The 19804-nt window shown below is 42.9% G+C and overlaps 1 protein-coding gene across 4 annotated transcripts in view; it reads left to right on the top strand.

Annotated features, from left to right (window-relative positions):
- i2c3 (Eukaryotic translation initiation factor 2C 3) overlaps positions 1-15816 on the top strand; it is a 52102-nt gene extending 36286 nt beyond the window's left edge. For 3 of the 4 annotated variants that reach the window (XM_014176829.2, XM_014176830.2, XM_014176828.2), the window contains exons 13-19: positions 9465-9624; positions 10802-10892; positions 11094-11288; positions 11477-11611; positions 11712-11813; positions 12094-12293; positions 12517-15816. In XM_014176829.2, coding sequence (XP_014032304.1) covers positions 9465-9624; positions 10802-10892; positions 11094-11288; positions 11477-11611; positions 11712-11813; positions 12094-12293; positions 12517-12625 — 992 coding nt within the window. In that variant the 3' untranslated portion in view covers positions 12626-15816. Of the gene's footprint in view, positions 1-9464; positions 9625-10801; positions 10893-11093; positions 11289-11476; positions 11612-11711; positions 11814-12073; positions 12294-12516 lie in introns of those variants that run through there. The other variant, XM_014176831.2, reaches the window with a different exon arrangement.
- Positions 15817-19804: the final 3988 nt, after the last annotated feature.

Below are 19804 nucleotides of genomic sequence, written 5' to 3'. Positions count from 1 at the left end.
CACCTGAGACTTTTCATACAGGAAGAATGGCGGTACTACAGGGAGAGTCTGGACAAGGCACAATAGCTCCTCTTTCTACCAATGAAGCATGAACGGGTAATCCCCTTGACAGCTTCCTCAGGGGATACTGAGTTCACCTTGGTCTGTGTGGGCCCTTAGGTGTGACAGTAAGCGGTTCAACCCCCCCCCCCCCTTCGCCCAATGTCATATTTATCTTTAGCCCATAGAGTCCGGGAGACCAATCAACAAGGGCGACTCATTCTCCATGGAAATCATCTGTTTAGTGCGATCAAGGCCATGTACATCTCATTGAACATGTACAGCCCAACAAATGGAACACACAAAGTATGTATGCTGGGGGAGAATTTAGACCCATCCCTGCAACGCAGACTTAAACCAAATACCAATATCCTCCCAAGCAGCAACATCTGTTTTTAGCTACCGATACACGTGGCACCCTGTCACTAAATACATACAACAAAGCCTGTTCTGTAGTCAATTTAACACTTAAAGCACAAAATTAGGGCCCACTATACATGTCACTGCAAAGTAAGCTCTCTTGGGTATGGTCCCGGTCAGCCAACTTTGTTCATAATCTAAATCTCTTGTCAATAGTGAGAAATGTGCGATCCAATGTAAGCCAGTCTGTGACATAAAGCTACCTTCTGTTTCCAACAACTGCGAGCAGTTGATACATTTTCATCAGTAGGGTCATAGTGTGACCCGTGAATATCCTGTACGTCCCATGCATAGTACCACTCATGTTGAGACCGTGTCGGACAACATCATGAGGCGACGTCTCCTGAGGCTGTACAACAGTGAGGGCTTTTCCTTCACAAAGAATATGAATTCCCAATTTACAGAGATCGCTTCCTGCCAACTTTACAGGACAACATTCCCCCAAAAATGTATTGATGGTTAGTGCATGTGTTATTAACTTTAACAGGTAGGGGCATTGTGAACAACTCTTTCATAGTCACTCCCGAAGCTCCTACAGTGGTGGGAGGTTTGGACATCAATTCTAAATCTATGACAGACATTGCAGATTACGTTCCCCCCCACCTCACTGCCCCCTGGTCGGTAGGTTCGTTTCGACATGTTCTGGCGAAATGTCCCTCCTTTCCACAGTTGTAACAAGCAAATTTCCTGTTGTTGCTCTTGTCTGGCCCACCCGTTAGCACTGGCTCCCCCTCTTCATCTACCTGTTCCTCTTCCCCTCTGTCCATCATTTTGAGGTGTTCGCTGAGCCTGCCACTGCTGGCCCTGTCCTTGATTAAAAAGCCAGCTGTGCAGCTTGTAACTTCACTCCTTCTTTTTCTATTCTCTGTTTTGTCTTGTCTTCTTGAGACAGTTGCTGCCTCTCAGCATATTTTCAGTGTTCAATAACTGCTTGTAGACTGGTAGTTTCCCAGCCAATGCAGGTCATTTTAACCTGTTTACCAAGGGCTGGCAAAAGTCCATTCATTAGGTCAGATTTAAAGAGGCTGTCATAGTCATTGCGGCGGCCATCAGTCATTGGTTTGAGCCCGCTATGCTTTCAGTAGCAGGTTTCCAGCCCATGTCTAGTGTTCCAATGACTCTCTAGCTTTCTGCGTGCAACTATGGATAGCTGCCCAATCAGTCATGGGTGGGTAATGTTTATTTTATTTGATCACACAGTGTAACCAGTTGGGTCTGATACGCTCCACCCTCTTCCCATTGGTAGTTTTCATCAAAGCCTCCCTCAACGTCTGCCCATCGCAACCTCATCTTAACACGACAAATGTGTGTGATCTCAGCTGCAGATGGCTTGTACAGTCGGGCCATCTTAAGTAGCTGTGTGGTAAAATCACCAGTGTCCTTTGTAAGATTTGTATGTTCTTTAGCAATGTCCTTCATTTCGTCCTGTCTTCTGGATGTCGACGAGCGGGTGCCATTCGACATGGCCCTCCTCACCGTCCACAGATCGCGGTTGTGAATTAGAGAACGTTACCAGAGGTGCTTGGAGAAAGGTTGTGTTCAAGTCCCCTTTTTTTATCTGTTCTGGTCGTGACCGTTGCGGGTAAGGGACTTAGCTGCGTGGTAGGGGTCGGCATCGATGGTGGACTAAGTTCCCAGAGTCCATCAACACCAGAGACAGGACTCAATGTGGGCGATGCATGGATCGGACTTCTGCTCCTCCGAGTGGTCTGCTGGTAGAGCTGCGGTGGGGGAGACGGCTGAGCGAGCTGCTGTCGGACAACCAGGGCTGGTGCTGGTGAAGTGGATACAGGGGTATAATAGGGGGTGGAAACATCATCATCATCATCTATGTTTTTCCTCTTCTTATCTTCCTCCGTGTGTTTCTTCTTGTTACTTTCTTTCAGCATTATTCCTTTAACTTTCCTGTCTGTCTTTTGGCTTCCCTCTCCCACTTTCTAAACATACCCCAATCTATTAGACATTTCTTGGCTTTCTTGGTTTCCTCAAACTTCTCTAAGTTATTTCTACATTCTGCTAATAAAATTTCAATCAATGTGCCTTTTTAAGGGAAAATCTGCTACTTTGTGCCAGAGCGGTACCTGTTCCAGAATGTCCCTGCCCCATTTATCTGCCATTACCTTCACTGGTCCCGTGAGCATATCAGTCAGGCAAGGTTCTCCCTTGCTGCTCTTGGCTCCCATTGTGAAACTCCACTATATATATAAACAAACAAACAAACAGTGTTTAATTTGTGTTAGGTTCTAAATATCAGAGTAAGAACTCAACGGACACTATGAAAGCTTAAACCAAGTTTATTCACCCCGAAGGATCGAAAAGCTGAACAGACAAAGACATGGTTCCACCAGTGGTGGTATATATACCCCAATTTGGGGTGGAATCTCTTCCTTCTCTCTAAACACTACATCTCTGTTGCTAGGCAGGAAACTATGTGATACGGGCAATAAACTGTTCCTTCTCCATTAATGTGACCTGACCTCGACCCCATTCATCACTGATCCACAGCTCTCTCCCCTTATCAGTGCTCGTTTTCCCTGCACTCAGCACATTCCAAGCTTAATTGCACCCACCATATACCTTCTTCCTACAGACCCTAGACTATGGCACCCCTCATGTCTCTATTATAACTAATGATTAATCATATTTAAAGTTTAGAAATCCGAACCCACCCATCTTCCTTTCTTATAATTCTAAAATATATTTTCTTCATTATTATATGTTATTTTAAATGTTATACCCACATGGCAGTTCCTCCTATGCAAATTCCCACGTAGGTTTTAAATTTATAGCTGGTTTCCCAATCATAACTAGCTTTTACCAGTACACTGATTCATTCATTTTCTTTTACAATGTTTGTCTAACCTGCAGGAATATTTTTGACTTGAACCTCAGGACCCTGTCCTGGAATCACATAGCTCATACATTTACATCTTACGATGGTAACCCATGGCATATTTCTTCAGGACTTTGTCCTGGTATCGCTATAGTACCTCAGGATATTATTCTGGAATTGCTTTCATAAGGACTCTCTCCTGGTTATCTCTTACACACGTGACTTCAAATAAAATCGAATTTTATTTGTCACATGCGCCGAATACAACAGGTGTAGACCTTACAGTGAAATGCTTACTTACAATCCCTTAACCAACAATGCAGTTTTAAGAAAATACCTTTAAAAAAAAGTATGAGATACGAATAACAAATTAAAGAGCAGTAGTAAATAACAATAGCAGGGGGTAACAATACAGGGGGTACAGAGTCAATGTGCGGGGACACCGGTGTCGAGGTAATATGTAAATGTAGGTAGAGTTATTAAAGTGACTGCATAGATCATAACAGAGTAGTAGCAGCAGCGTAAAAAGGGGGGAGTGGGCAATGCAAATGCAAAGTCTGGGTAGCCCTTTGATTAGATGTTCAGGAGTCTTTTTGCTTGGGGGTAGAAGCTGTTTAGAAGCCTCTTGGACCTAGACTTGGCGCTCCGGTACCTCTTGCTATGCAGTAGCAGAGAGAACAATCCATGACTCTGACGCCGCCTGGTATAGAGGTCCTGGATGGCAGGAAGCTTAGCCCCGGTGTTGTACTGGGCCGTACGCACTACCCTCTGTAGTGCCTTGCGGTCGGAGGCTGAGCAGTTGCCATACCAGGCCGTGATGCAACCCATCAGGATGCTCTCGGTGGTGCAGCTGTAAAACATTTTGAGGATCTGAGGACCCATGCCAAATCTTTTCAGTCTCCTGAGGGGGAATAGGCATTGTCATGCCCGCTTCACGACTGTCTTTGGTGTGCTTGGACCATGTTAATTTGTCAGTGATGTGGATGCCAAGGAACTTGAAGCTCTCAACCTGCTCCACTACAGCCCCGTCGATGAGATTGGGGGCGTGCTCGGTCCTCTTTTTCCTGTAGTCCACAATCATCTCCTTTGTCTTGATCACATTGAGGAGAGGTTGTGGTGCTTGCACTACACGGTCAGGTCTCTGACCTCCCTATAAGCTGTCTCATCGTTGTCGGTGATCAGGCCAACCACTGTTGTCATCGGCAAACTTAATGATGGAGTTAGAGTTGTGCCTGGCTATGCAGTCATGAGTGAACAGGGAGTACAGGAGGGGACTGAGCACGCACCCCTGAGGGGCCCCGTGTTGAGGATCAGCGTGGCGAATGTGTTGTTACCTACCCTTACCACCTAGGGGCGGCCTGTCAGGAAGTCCAGGATCCAGTTGCAGAGGGAGGTGTTTAGTCCCAGTATCCTTAGCTTAGTGATGAACTTTGAAGGCACTATGGTGTTGAACGCTGAGCTGTAGTCAATGAATAGCATTTTTGCATAGGTGTTCCTTTTGTCTAGGTGTGAAAGGGCAGTGTGGAGTGCAATCATCTGCCGCATCTGTGGATCTGTTGGGGTGGTATGCAAATTGGAGTGGGTCTAGGGTTTCTGGGATAATGGTGTTGATGTGAGCCATGACCAGCCTTTCAAAGCATTTCATGGCTACAGACGTGAGTGCTACGGGTCGGTATTAATTTAGGCAGGTTACCTTAGTGTTCTTGGGCACAGGGATTATGGTGGTCTGCTTGAAACATGTTGGTATTACAGACTTAGTCAGGGACAGGTTAAAAATGTCAATGAAGACACTTGCCAGTTGGTCAGCACATGCTCGTCCTGATAATCCGTCTGACCCTGCGGCCTTGTGAATGTTGACCTGTTTAAAGGTCTTACATTGGCTGCGGAGAGCGGGATCACACAGTCGTCCGGAACAGCTGATTCTCTCATGCATGTTTCAGTGTTACTTGCCTCGAAGCAAGCATAGAAGTTATTTAGTTCGTCTGGTAGGCTCATGTCCCTGAGCAGCTCTCGGCTGTGCTTCCCTTTGTAATAGTTTGCAAGCCCTGCCACAGCCGTTGAGCATCGGAGCCGGTGTAGTACGATTCGATCTTAGTCCTGTATTGACGCTTTGCCTGTTTGATTGCTCATCAGAGGGAATAGCTGGATTTCTTTATAAGCTTCCAGGTTAGAGTCCCGCTCCTTGAAAGCGGCAGCTCTACCCTTTTTAGCTCAGTGCGAATGTTGCCTGTAATCCATGGCTTCTGGTTGGGTACAGTCACTGTGGGGACGACGTACATATATCATCCCTCGGTCTCCTCGGGAGCAATCAGCAAGCGGAGTTAGCCATCCCTCCTCATCGCCAAATTGTGGTAGCAATTCTATTGGAAGAGAGAGACCGACTCTTTCAAACAACAATTTTATAAGATTTGCAAAAATGAAGCAATCATCCATCACCAAGAATGGCTGAGTTGAAAAAAGTTAAATTGCTTTATAGAGAAAATACAACCCCTTTCTGTATACGTCGCAGTCAGCTGATGGTGTGTAAAAGGTAATTAGTTGTCCGTGCAGACTTAAGATAGACGGTTGAGCCCTCGGGCTATCAAGCTTGTGCTAACTGCATTCAAAAGAACTCTATGCACTCCTTTCTGCAAGTTTCCAAAGTTTGTGACTTTCTGTAGATAGTAAACCCACGGGATGTCACATTCTGCAGTTGCACCCAAATGGCTCTTAGTCATAAGACAGGGCTTACAGCTACAGTTGAAGTCGGAAGTTTACATAGACTTAGGTTGGAGTCATTGAAACTCATTTTTCAACCACTCCACAAATGTATTGTTAACAAACTATAGTTTTGGCAAGTCGGTTGGGACATTTACTTTGTGCATGATACAAGTAATTTTTCCAACAATTGTTTACAGACAGATTATTTCACTTATAATTCACTGTGTCACAATTCCAGTGGGTCAAGATTACATACACTAAGTTGACTATAGCTTTAAACAGCTTGGAAAATTCCAGAAAATTATATCATGGCTTTAGAAGCCTCTGATAGGCTACTTGACAACATTTGAGTCAATTGGAGGTGTACCTGTGGATGTATTTCAAGACCAACCTTCAAACTCAGTGTCTCTTTGCTTGACATCATGGGAAAATCAAAAGAAATCAGCCAAGACCTCAGAAAAAAATTGTAGACCTCCACAAGTCTGGTTCATCTTTGGGAGCAATTTCCAAACGCCTGAAGGTACCACGTTCATCTGTACAAACAATAGTACGCAAGTATAAACACCATGGGACCACGCAGCCGCCATACCGCTCAGGAAGGAGACGCGTTCTGTCTCCTAGAGATGAACGTACTTTGGTGTGAAAATTGCAAATCAATCCCAGAACAACAGCAAAGGACCTTGTGAAGATGCTGGGGGAAACGGGTACAAAAGTATCTACAGTTGAAGTCGGAAGTTTACATACACCTTAGCCAAATACATTTAAATTCAGTTTTTCACAATTCCTGACATTTAATCCTAGTAAAAAGCCCCTGTCTTAGGTCAGTTAGGATCACCACTTTATTTTGTGAAATGTCAGAATAATAGTAGAGAGAATGATTTATTTCAGCTTTTATTTCTTTCATCACATTCCCAGTGGGTCTGAAGTTTACATACACTCAATTAGTATTTGGTAGCATTGCCTTTTCAGGTAGCCTTCCACAAGCTTCCCACAATAAGTTGGGTGAATTTTGGCCCATTCCTTCTGACAGAGCTGGTGTAACTGTGTCAGGTTTGAAGGCCTACTTGCTCGCACACGCTTTTTCAGTTCTGCCCACAAATGTTCTATAGGATTGAGGTAAGGGCTTTGTGATGGCCACTCCAATACCTTGACTTTGTGGTCCTTAAGCCATTTTGCCACAACTTTGGAAGTATGCTTGGGGTCATTGTCCATTTGGAAGACCCATTTGCGACCAAGCTTTAACTTCCTGACTGATGTCTTGAGATATTGCTTCAATATGTCCACATAATTTTCCTTCCGTCATGATGCCATCTATTTTGTGAAGTGCACCAGTTCCTCCTGCAGCAAAGCACCCCCACAACATGATGCTGTCACCCTCGTGCTTCACGGTTGGGATGGTGTTCTTCGGATTGTAAGCCTCCCCCTTTTTTGCTCCAAACATTATGATGGTCATTATGGCCAAGCAGTTCTATTTTTGTTTCATCAGACCAGAGTACCTTTTGGAGAAATGTCCTATCTTTGTCCCCATGTGCAGTTGCAAATGGTAGTCTGGCTTTTTGATGGCAGTTTTGGATCAGTGGCTTTTTCCTTGCTGAGCGGCCTTTCAGGTTATGTTGATATAGGACTCGTTTTACTGTGGATATACAGTTGAAGTTGGAAGTTTACATACACTTAGGTTGGAGTCATTAAAACTTCCGACAACTGTAAGTCACACCAAGACAAGTTTGTATCAGGTTAGAAAAAACACTAGCATATATCAAGACTATTCTTTAAGCAGTAAAACACAGGATAGCTTGACTAATTATTAGAGGTCGACCGATTAATCGACATGGCCGATTTCAAGTTTTCATAACAATCGATAATCTGCATTTATGGACGCCGATTATGGCCAATTACACTGCACTCCGCGAGGAGACTGCGTGGCAGGCTGACCACCTGTTACGCAAGTGCAGCAAGGAGCCAAGGTAAGTTGCTAGCTAGTATTAACCTTATCTAATAAAAACAATCAATCTTAACATAATCACTAGTTAACTACACATGGTTGATGATATTACTAGTTTAACAAGCTTGTCCTGCGTTTCAAATAATCACTGTGGTACTTATTCATTTATCATCGAATCGTAGCCTACTTCGCCAAACGGGTGATGATTTAACAAGCGCATTCACGAAAAAAGCACTGTAGTTGCACCAATGTACATAACCATGAACATTAATGCCTTTCTTAAAATCAATACACAAGTATATTTTTTTAAACCTGCATATTTAGTTAAAAGAAATTCATGTTAGCAGGCAATATTAACTAGGGAAATTGTGTCACTTCTCTTGCGTTCTGTGCAAGCAGAGTCAAGGTATATTCAGCAGTTTGGGCCGACTGGCTCGTTGCGAACTGTGAGAAGACCATTTCTTCCTAACAAAGACCGTAATTAATTTGCCAGAATTTTACATAATTATGACATAACATTGAAGGTTGTGCAATGTAACAGCAATATTTAGACTTATGGATGCCACCCATACGATAAAATACAGAATGATTCCATATTTCACTGAAAGAATAAACGTTTTGTTTTCTAAATGATAGTTTCCGGATTTTACCATATTAATGACCAAAGGCTTGTATTTCTGTGTGTTTATTATATTATAATTAAGTCTATGATTTGATGTATCAGTCTGACTGAGTGGTGGTAGGCAGCAGCAGACTCGTAAGCATTCGTTCAAACAGCACTTTCCTGCATTTCCCAGCAGCTCTTCGCAATGCTTGAAGCAGAGTGCTGTTTGACTTCAAGCCTATCAACTCCCGAGATTAGGCTGGCAATACTATAGTGCCTATAAGAACATCCAATAGTCAAAGGCATATGAAATACAAATGGTATAGAGAGAAATAGTCCTATAATTCCTATAATAACCACAACCTAAAACTTCTTAACTGGGAATATTGAAGACTCATGTTAAAAGGAACCACCAGCTTTCATATGTTCTCATGTTCTGAGCAAGGAACTTAAACGTTAGCTTTTTTTTACATGGCACATATTGCACTTTTACTTTCTTCTCCAACACTGTGTTTTTGCATTATTTAAACCAAATTTAACATGTTTCATTATTTATTTGAGACTAAATTGATTTTATTTCTAAATTATATTAAGTTAAAATAAGTGTTCATTGTTCATTCAGTATTGTTGTAATTGTCACACATATATATATATTTGTGTATATACATACAAACAAACAAACAAACAAACCCGATTTAATCGGTATCGGCGTTGAAAAATCATAATCTGTCGCCTACTAATTATGTAATTTTCCACGACTGTGTATTTATTTTGGTTATTTCCATAGCCTTAGTATACCATGTACAAGATGGCATTAGGTGTAAGATGTTTACCGGTGTCTACAATATGGCATTGGGTGTAAATTGTTACCTGTGCCCTACAATATGGCACCAGGTGTAAAATGGTTCCCTTTGTCTCTCCAACAGCTGAGGTGAAGCGAGTTGGAGACACCCTCCTCGGCATGGCCACTCAGTGTGTCCAGGTGAAGAACGTGGTGAAGACGTCCCCCCAGACCCTCTCCAACCTCTGCCTCAAGATCAACGTCAAACTGGGGGGCATCAACAACATCCTGGTCCCACACCAACGGTAAAGCAAAGTGAAAGAACGGGTGTGTGTGGCCACAGGCAGAAAACCCCTATTTAGCAGAAACGCATATATACTTTATGATGGAAAACACCTATGAGTGACAGGAAGAGACTGACTGCTGCGATGGATGGCAAAGACCGTTCTTCTGAAACGTGTCAGTCTATTCTTGTTCTGAGAAATGAAGGCTATTCCATGTGAGAGATTGCCAAGAAACTGAAGATCCAGTCTCAAAGTCAACAGTGAAGAGGCGCCTCCGGGATGCAGGCCTTCTAGGCAGAGTTCCTCTGTCCAGTGTCTGCGTTCATTTGCCCATCTTAATCTTTTCTTTTTATTGGCCAGTCTGAGATGTCTTTTTCTTTGCAACTCTGCCTAGAAGGCCAGCATCCCGGAGTCGCCTCTTCACTGTTGACGTTGAGACTAATGTTTTGCTGGTACTATTTAATGAAGCTGCCAGTTGAGGACTTGTGAGGCATCTGTTTCTCAAACTAGACACTCTAATGTACTTGTCGTCTTGCTCAGTTGTACACCGGGGCCTCCCAATCCTCTTTCTATTCTATTTAGAGCCAGTTTGCGCTGTTCTGTGAAGGGAGTAGTACACAGCGTTGTACGAGATCTTCAGTTTCTTGGCAATTTCTTACATGGAATAACCTTCATTTCTCCGAACAAGAATAGACTGACGAGTTTCAGAAGCATGTTATTTTTTTCTGGCCATTTTGAGCCTGTAATCGAACCCATAAATGCTGATGCTCCAGATACTCAACTAGTCTAAAGAAGGCCAGTTTTATTAATTCTTTAATCAGAACAACAGTTTTCAGCTGTGCTAACATAATTGCAAAAGGGTTTTCTAATGATCAATTAGCCTTTTAAAATGATAAACTTGGATTAGCTAATACATCGTGCCATTGGAACACAGGAGTGATGGTTGCTGATAATGGGCCTCTGTATGCCTCTTATAATCGGCCTCTGTACGCCTCTTATTCCATTAAAAAACTGCCGTTTCCAGCTACAATAGTCATTTACAACATTAACAATGTCTACACTGTTTTTCTGATCAATTTGATGGTATTTCATTGGACAAACAAATTGCTTTTCTTTCAAAAACAAGGAAATTTTAAAGTGACCCCAAAGTTTTGGACGGTAGTATATGTCTGATGTTTGTCTCTCTCTCTCCACCCAGTCCCTCAGTGTTCCAGCAGCCTGTTATCTTCCTGGGGGCCGACGTCACTCACCCTCCAGCTGGAGACGGAAAGAAGCCATCCATCGCAGCGGTCAGTCTCTTCCTGTCACTCTAGTTTCCACTTTCCTCACAAACACTGCCTTGTCTATCTAGTTGTCATGGAGTCTGATGGATCTAGTACATTGGTAATCTACTAGTTTGTTTTATTACATAGACCCCTACAATAGCCTTCTGAAAACATGGTGTCAGAAGTCATGTTTCTGACCATCTTCCTCTCTCTGGCTCTATCCAGGTGGTGGGCAGTATGGACGCCCACCCCAGCAGGTACTGTGCCACCGTGAGGGTCCAGAGACCCAGACAGGAGGTGATCCAGGACCTGGCCTCCATGGTGCGGGAACTCCTCATCCAGTTTTACAAGTCCACCCGCTACAAACCCACCAGAATAATATTTTACAGGGATGGCGTGTCAGAGGGTCAGTTCAGACAGGTTAGTTAAAAACAATTGTCCCCCTCAGTCTCTCATTTAAAGTTGACAGCCAAGCCAAATGATGTCCCTATTGTGAGAAATACATTTATTACAAATAGCAATGTTCTTCATAGACTATTAGCCTTAAACTTAAATTCGTCACCGCTTGCCACTCTTTGCTGGTGAGTTGACTTCTCTCTGTGTGGCAGGTGCTGTACTATGAGCTGCTGGCCATCAGGGAAGCCTGTATCATGTTGGAGAAGGAGTACCAGCCGGGCATCACCTACATCGTGGTGCAGAAACGCCACCACACACGCCTCTTCTGTGCAGACCGCAATGAGCGGGTAAGCGGTGCTATGGATCTTGCCTTGTACATTAATGATTGACTTTATCTGCCAGGCTTAGATTGAACTGTTTTTAAATGGGGTGTTGTTTCTTTGGCAGGTTGGACGGAGTGGTAACATTCCTGCAGGCACCACTGTGGACACAGATATCACTCACCCCTATGAGTTTGACTTTTACCTCTGCAGCCACGCAGGAATACAGGTGTGTGTCAAGACTCATATCAGGGTTGTGTTCAATAGGCATAAAATGGGAAAACGTTCTACTACTAAAGTCAGCATTCTTATTGGACAAGTTCAGGTAGAATATCCTGCTTATTTCTCCCTAATGTCGACTCTTGCCGTCATTGATACTTTCTCAGAGGTTCGTCGGCCTCTATTGCTTTCCACTACACTTCATTGTCAGTGTTGAATCAATGCTGGTATTCTCTCCATGGAACCTGCATTGTTCCTGTGGTATTACAGACTTAGCCTTCTCCCTCCAGGGTACAAGCAGACCTTCCCACTACCATGTTCTGTGGGACGACAACTGCTTCACAGCTGACGAGTTCCAGCTGCTCACCTACCAGCTGTGCCACACCTACGTCCGCTGCACCCGCTCCGTCTCCATCCCCGCGCCAGCCTACTATGCCCACCTGGTGGCCTTCCGCGCCCGCTACCACCTGGTGGACAAAGAACATGACAGGTGAGGGGGGAAAAGGGATTCATTTCGGTGTGATCGGTATACTTTTCTGTAGGGCTAAAATCAATGTCTCGTGCTGTTTATCAGGTAAAAAGAAACTAGAGGCCGATGTCATGTATTGATTATAAAATAATATTCAAGTTCATTCAAGATAAATGTTCTCTCCCTCTCTTTCTGTCCTTTTCCCTTTCTCGTTTCCTCACTTCCTTCTCTCGAACACACGCAGTGCGGAGGGCAGCCACGTCTCGGGGCAGAGTAATGGCCGAGACCCCACGGCCCTCGCCAAGGCTGTTCAGATTCATCACGACACACTGAGGACTATGTATTTCGCCTGAGCGGTAGAATACCCCTCCCAACACCCCACCCTATCAGCCTCTGTGTCCTAGTGGGGGTCAGCCATCGCACATCGGACTCTGGGCTGGCGCAGCTCTGGTCCTGATGAGGGGATATCAAGCAGCTAAGGATAACAACAACCAGAGGGGAGTACAGCAACGTTATGCAATATGAAACCAGCCAATCCTCTCCCAGCCTGTTCTCCTTTGCTGTGTTTTTAATTAATGGATCGTCTCTGATACTGCTCCTTGAGCTGTGCTCAACTTTTGCTTTGTCTTACTTTCAAAATGCCAGAGTGTAGAAGACAAGACAGGGGAATTGATTGAAAGGATGGTTTCAGGTGGTGGGTGGGGTTATAGCAGGTCCAGTGAGGATCAGTCTTGTTCTTCAACCCAGTGCTGATATGATGACTTGCCTATCCATGTTCAATTGTATAAATTGACCTCTTTTAAATGTCTTCGTTAGCTTGTTGTCATTATATGTGTGTCTTTGTATGTTCTGTAGAAGTCTGATTGCCATGGCGATGCCTGTTAGTCGAGAACGCTTGTGAATCACAGCTATGCCCTTTTTCATAGAGCAAGCTGCTCGCCCAGTTACTCTGCTCTCTTTAAGCCAATGGTGATTTACTTGCAGTCATTGCGCCTGTCAGAGTTTAACACGGCAATCCTCTTTCAATATCAAAAGGCATTTTATTTTTTTTATACAGGTATTGTTTGTCGTACTTTTAGAATATCAACCCTGGCCACACCATGGACCTACTCAGAACCTTTACAGAGTTCACTGTGGTAGCTATAGATTTCACTTTATCTTTATTTTTTTCCTCCTTCTGTGATTTGAGATGAATCTTATTTATCATTTTCAGCAATAGAGCACTGTTCGTTTTGTTTGTGAAATTTGAGCTAAGGAACTGATGTCACACCTTTTAGTGCAATAAGTTGTTAATGCATGAAAAGGGGTTCTATGGTTAACATACCGATTTTGATGTTTTTGGGCCATTATGATCGGATATGGGCAGGTGATAACGGATAAAGAATGTAAACTGGGGCAAGGACTGATGCCACAAAATGGTTAGGTTGTGGGTTATGTGGGGGTGACATGACACAATACGTGTTTTTTTAGTAAATGGGGTGAATTATGTGCCCGTTTTAGGTGGAAAGAAGAATTTGAAAGACCAAGGATGTATCTATTTTAGTTGGAGCTCCTCTGAGATCAGTTAATTAGTTTAGTTATACAGTCAAATAATCTCATCCAGGCATTACTGTAAGCATGATATGTTGTCTAGGAATGTCTGGGGTTAGAGAGCACAGCGTGTATGGCTGCATGGATTCAGTTTCATGATTTCATTTTTAATGTGAATTATTTTTTAATATGTAGACTGATCAATTGAAGGTGGGGACAGTTAGCTAACAGATCTGTATCGTTCATTTTAACCCTCTAGTGGTAGGACTCATTTTGCACTGTTCAAAGTAAGCCTTCAAATTTGAGTTTTATCAAGCCGTTTTGTCACATTTTGAAGGGCATTGTCTCTCTCCCTTTGCCTTGCTGTGCAGTATCCTCCAGGTGAGGCCTTTGGTTTGGTCAAACTGGAACGAGACGAAACTCAATGTGCCTCGTGGGATTGTGAGGGGGAGGACTGGGGTCATCTGCATGGGGCTTGAAGCATGGGTGGTATGAGCCTTGTCCGACTGGGGGACAGCTGATCCCTGCTCTCACTGCAAAAGAAGCGGCAGTGTTGTAGCATGGCCAGCACTCTGCCACACTCATTGTCCTATAGCTACGTGTTACCAGAAACCAAACTAGCTGCTATACCACATGTTATTTTGTTCATATATATTCGTACAAAGAGAGACTATAAAAATATGACAATGTACTGCACTTAAAGATGCATGTGTTTCAGGTGAGACACATACCCTGGTGCTGAGAGGTGCAGTATGGGGGGGGGTAGTAGAACCCCCTCTTGTATTCAGACATTATGAGCTTCATTGGTGTTTTAAAGGATCAGGAGTAACAGTAGAGAGGACTTTCCACTTATGATACAGGGGACATGCTTTAATTCCCAGAGGGTGTGATATTTTAGTCATCAGTACCCCGGGGGCCAAACTGTATGTGTGAATTAAGTCCCAGCAAAATGTACACTTTCCTGCAAGATGTCAGACATAACCAGCATTTGATTTTACTTAAAGAACAGTGTAGGTATGATCTCATCAACTGTAACTGTGGGCTAATGTGTAGCTGCCCTGCTTGTGTGATTTATTATTATTCTTTTTTTTTTTAAAGCAGTACAACATGAAGGAATTATCTCTCTAAGATGCCACGGAATTGACCTCTAGTGCCCAGTGGGCGGGGTTTTGCATCTAGGGGGGGGGGGGGGAACTGCTGCTGTTTGTGGGAGGTGGGAATTTACCAGTTGTGAAGTCGTAAATACTAGTGGGATGCATTCACGTGCTTTGAACTCATTGAGAAATGCCGATTGGCTAATGGCTAACAAGCTGCGTAAACCATAAATGAAAAGTACAGCTCTCATGCTTGCAAACAAATTAGTGTTCAAAAACCATATTAATAGATTGCTATTTAAAAATGTTTTGTTGCATTTAACTTCTGAAAATGCTGTTATCGAGGTAATTTCCTTAGTAGGTGACAGAGGTCACCATGTGGGAGCACAGGATGGACAAATTTCCCACTAGTAATGAGCAGTTGGAGGGCCATTCAAGTGGATTTTCCCAGTTGTATGTGGTAAATTCCCACTTGGTTTACGAATGACGCATTATTCTGAGGCTGGGGGATAGTACAGGGGAGACACATGGCAGCCTACAGTGCATTCGGAAAGTATTCAGACCTCTTTTCTACATTTTGTTACAGCCTTATTCTAAAATGGATTTTCTCCTCATGAATCTACAAACACTACCCCATAATGACAAAACAAAAACAGTTTTTTTGCACAAAAATTATACTTTATTTACATAAGTATTCAAACCCTTAGCTATGAGACTTGAAATTGAGCTGTGGTAAATTCAATTGATTGGATATGATTTGGAAAGGCACAGACCTGTCTATATAAGGTCCCACAGTTGACAGTGCATGTCAGAGCAAAATCCAAGTGATGAAAGTTGAAGGAAATGTCTGAGCTCCATGACAGGATTGTGTCAGCACAGATCTGGGGAAAGGTACCAAAAAATGTCTGCAGCATTGAAGGTCTGCAAGAGCATAGTGGCCTCCGTCATTCAAAAATAGAAGAAGTTTGGAACCACCAAAACTCTTCCCAGAACTGGCCACCCGTCCAAACTGAGCAATCGGGGGAGAAGGGCCTTGGTCAGGGAGGTAACCAAGAACCTGATGGTCACTCTGACAGAGCTCCAGAGTTCCTCTGTGGAGATGGGAAAACCTTCCAGAAGGACAACCATCTCTGCAGCACTCCACCAATCAGGCCTTTTATGATAGAGTGGACAGACGTAAGTATTCCTCAGTTGAAGGCACATGACAGCCTGCTTGGAGTTTGCCAAAAGGCAACTGAAGATTCTCAGACCATGAGAAACAAGATTCTCTGGTCATATGAAACCAAGATTGAACTCCTTGGCCTGAATGCCAAGCGTCACATCTGGAGGAAACCTGGCACTATTTTTACGGTGAAGCATAGTGGTTGCGGCATCATGCTGTGGGGATGTTTTTCAGCAGCGACTGGGAGACTAGTCAGGATCTAAGAAAAGATTAACAGAGAAAAGTACAAAGAGATCCTTGATGAAAACTTGCTCCAGAGCACTCAGGACCTCAGAAGGTTCACCTTCCAACAGGACAACGACCCTAAGCACACATCCAAGACAACGCAGGAGTGGCTTCGGGACATGTCTCTGAATGCCCTTGAGTGGCCCAGCCAGAGCCCGGACTTGAACCAGATGAAACATATGTGTGCAGCAATGCTCCCCATCCATCCTGACAGCTTGAGAGGATATGCAAAGAACAACAGGAGAAACTCCCCAATTACAGGTGTGCCAAGATTGTAGCGTCATACCCAAGAAGACCCAAGAATTGCTGCCAAAGGTACTTCAACAAAGTAAAGAGTCTGAATACTTATGTAAATGTGATATTTCATTTTTTTTATTTTTATAAAAACATGTTTTTGCTTTGTCATTATGAGGTATTGTGTTTAGATTAAGGAGGGGGAAAAAACAATTTAAACCATTTTAGAATAAGGCTGTAACGTAACAAAATGTGGAAAAATGTCTGAATAGTTTCCAAATGTACTGTATTTCCTATATAATGGCAGCCCATTGCCTATGTAATGCACTGCTCTTGACCAGGGCTCTGGGAAAAAGTAGTGCACTATGTAGGGAATGCAGTGGCCCATAGTGCACTACTTTTGTTAAGAGCCCTATGTAGGTAATCAGTGGCATTTGGGACTCAACCAGGCTCCTCCATGTGATGCCTCCCCTCTCTAAACACTGGACATCAGATGTCTTCTTTCGTGTTGTTCTAAACCATTTACAATTCTGAAATTGAGATATATTTGTATATTATAATGAACACTTATTTTTGCTAACAAATTCTATAAAAATAAAACAATAATGATAATAAAATATAGAAGACAATGGTAATACGGTCACTAATAATAATCCAAATGCAATAGACTGATGTGGTGTTTATTTGTTCCATGTTCAAGCAAAGCGTGTCGTACCGAAGCTACATCTGTAGCAAATAAATGACCTACTGTGCGGGGGATTGTTGATTTTTTTGGGGGGGGCAGGTGTGTTCTGTAATGACTGATTGGATGAACCTCCCCCCTATTTCCCATCACCCTCCTCTCTGTTCATTGAACTAATCATCTCTGGAGAGTAGCCTAGCTTCCATTCAGTAGATTCCATTCATCTCACAGAGCCTAGTCTACTAGAACAGGTAGTGAATGTGAACTCCATTTTTGAGTGTTGATTTCATCTGAGACATTTCGTCTGATTTTGTGTGTGTGTGTGTGCATCTCTCAAAGTTTTTTGTGGGAAAGGGTTGTTCATCCTTGGACTATACTCCATAGACCGTGCCTTTTTCTGATGGTGCTGAAAACAAGTAAATAAAAGAAGATATCTTACTTTAAAAACAATGAGGGCAATATGTCCCTCTCTACATTGATACGTATATATTGATACATGACAATACTGTCCAACGTGTGCGCCTGGGTGTCTGTTTGTGTGTACCACTGACATACTGTATGCCAAGAACACAACAATATGCAGAACCAATCAGTTTTGAGGTGTCAGGACCAAAAAAGCTTGTGGAAATGATAAGGTGGGCAGGCACTCACAATGCACAACCAAAAATGTTGCATTTAATAACTAGACACTACAGTGGATATTTTACACTGCCTCCCTAGTGGCAAACTGTTTACTGTAATGCATGGGATTTTCACCCCTGGTTCCCTTTAATCATTTAGTAGATGTTTAGTGATGGTATGTTCTAAAGTGAATAGCAATAAACAATGTGATCTTTAGACTCTGAGCAACTGGCTGTTGGGTTACACCAGGATTGCTTCCCAAATGCCACCCTATTCTCTTTATAGTACTCTAATGTTGGCTCTGGTCAAAAGTAGTGCACTATATAGGAAATAGGGTGCCATTTGGGAAGCAACCCAGGTGTAACCCAACCATTATTCTAGGCTAGACAGAAATACATTTATATTTGTTTAGGACCACTGCTCTGGCATTATACATTTCTTCTGAAGATCTTTATTGAAAGAACTTTGACGTGTTACAGCTAGAGGTTTATAGACAGAGAACAACATGCAGTGGTCCAGTTGTGCCACATGAGTGCCCGCTTCCCTAAGAAAGGATTCCTCTGAAAATCTCCAAACCCTGCATCTCTATTGTGGTTGGCTGCACATCGTACTTAATAAGATACAACTGACAAATTGCTTCGGTAACAGTATGCGCTAGATTTTTTGCCCGATTTTATGAAATTATTGTGACACTTTTAGAAGTATAGTTATATGTAAAATACATTTGATTTGTCTTTGTCTGATCCTGGTCCTAAGTTGAGCCTTTTTATTTGTTTGTCATATTTAATTGTTTTAATTAAATACTGTATGTATGAAATCTGTGTTGGTGTATTCATTAAGAATGGATGAGTAATGTATGTTGATCCTTGCTGTCTTTTTCTGCTTCATTCCTAGCCAGACTGAGATATGGTTTTCAACTGTGATGGTGCTGGAGTCAGGTGTGTAACTTGCGGGGAGGTCAAGGCCCCCAATATTTGAGACAAGCCAATTTGACCACCTCAATAATATACCATGATGGATTGGAAATTATTTTCCCATCGTAGCTACTTATTTATCATGATCACGACATAAAAGTCGCTTTGTCGAGATCCTGAAATAAACTCTAGAAATAGGAGTGGACATATTGACAGTATGGCTGAGACAGTGAGCCCATGGTGGATCGGCACATACGTTTTTATTGATTGCTACACTAAGGGATGGTCAATTTCATGCGAACATGCTTTCATTTGTGTAAGTGAGGACTTGGTGAACTGTATATTCTTTAGGTTAGGTTTTATCTTGTGGGGGTTAAGGGCACAGATGACAGACGGGTAGGATTCCAGTTGAGGTGGTTTAATAACACTGAATATGCACCGGCACGGAACCACACAGTGTATGTAGTATGGATGGGCAAAGGCACTTAGTGGTCTGGCAACTTGTTTCAACCAAAGTGTGTTTGGTCTGCAAGTTCAAGAGAGAAATAAAGATACAACAGTGAATGACAGAATACAATCTCCAATTCACCTCTCTTAAACAATTTGCATGGCTATAACGTGACTGTGATAACTTAATGCTATACAGGACCATACAACGCAATTCAAAATGACTGTGACTGCACTAATTAAGATCAAAGTGGTGCCGCTGCACATGTACTACAAAGCATAGCACCATCTTCAGTACAGGGCTACAACTGCACAATTAACTTGAATACCCCCAAACAGTCAAATACAATGTAATACCCATATAATGATATGCCACACACCTATTCAATTACAGGGCATATAAACAACACACTGGGGAACCTTTTCCTTTACAAAAACAGGGTTAAATGTGTGAAATATGACAACCAAAACAGAGAGCCCGCTCGCAATAGCTAGCTCTCAGTAGAAACTACTAATTAGCATAATCATAAATATCACATTATCGCAGAGTGCATCTTCAGACA

This window comes from Salmo salar, chromosome ssa27 (assembly GCF_905237065.1).
Source record: "Salmo salar chromosome ssa27, Ssal_v3.1, whole genome shotgun sequence".
Lineage (NCBI taxonomy): Eukaryota > Metazoa > Chordata > Actinopteri > Salmoniformes > Salmonidae > Salmo > Salmo salar.
Note: the sequence above shows the minus strand (reverse complement) of the source record. Positions and strands in the feature narration are given on the sequence as shown.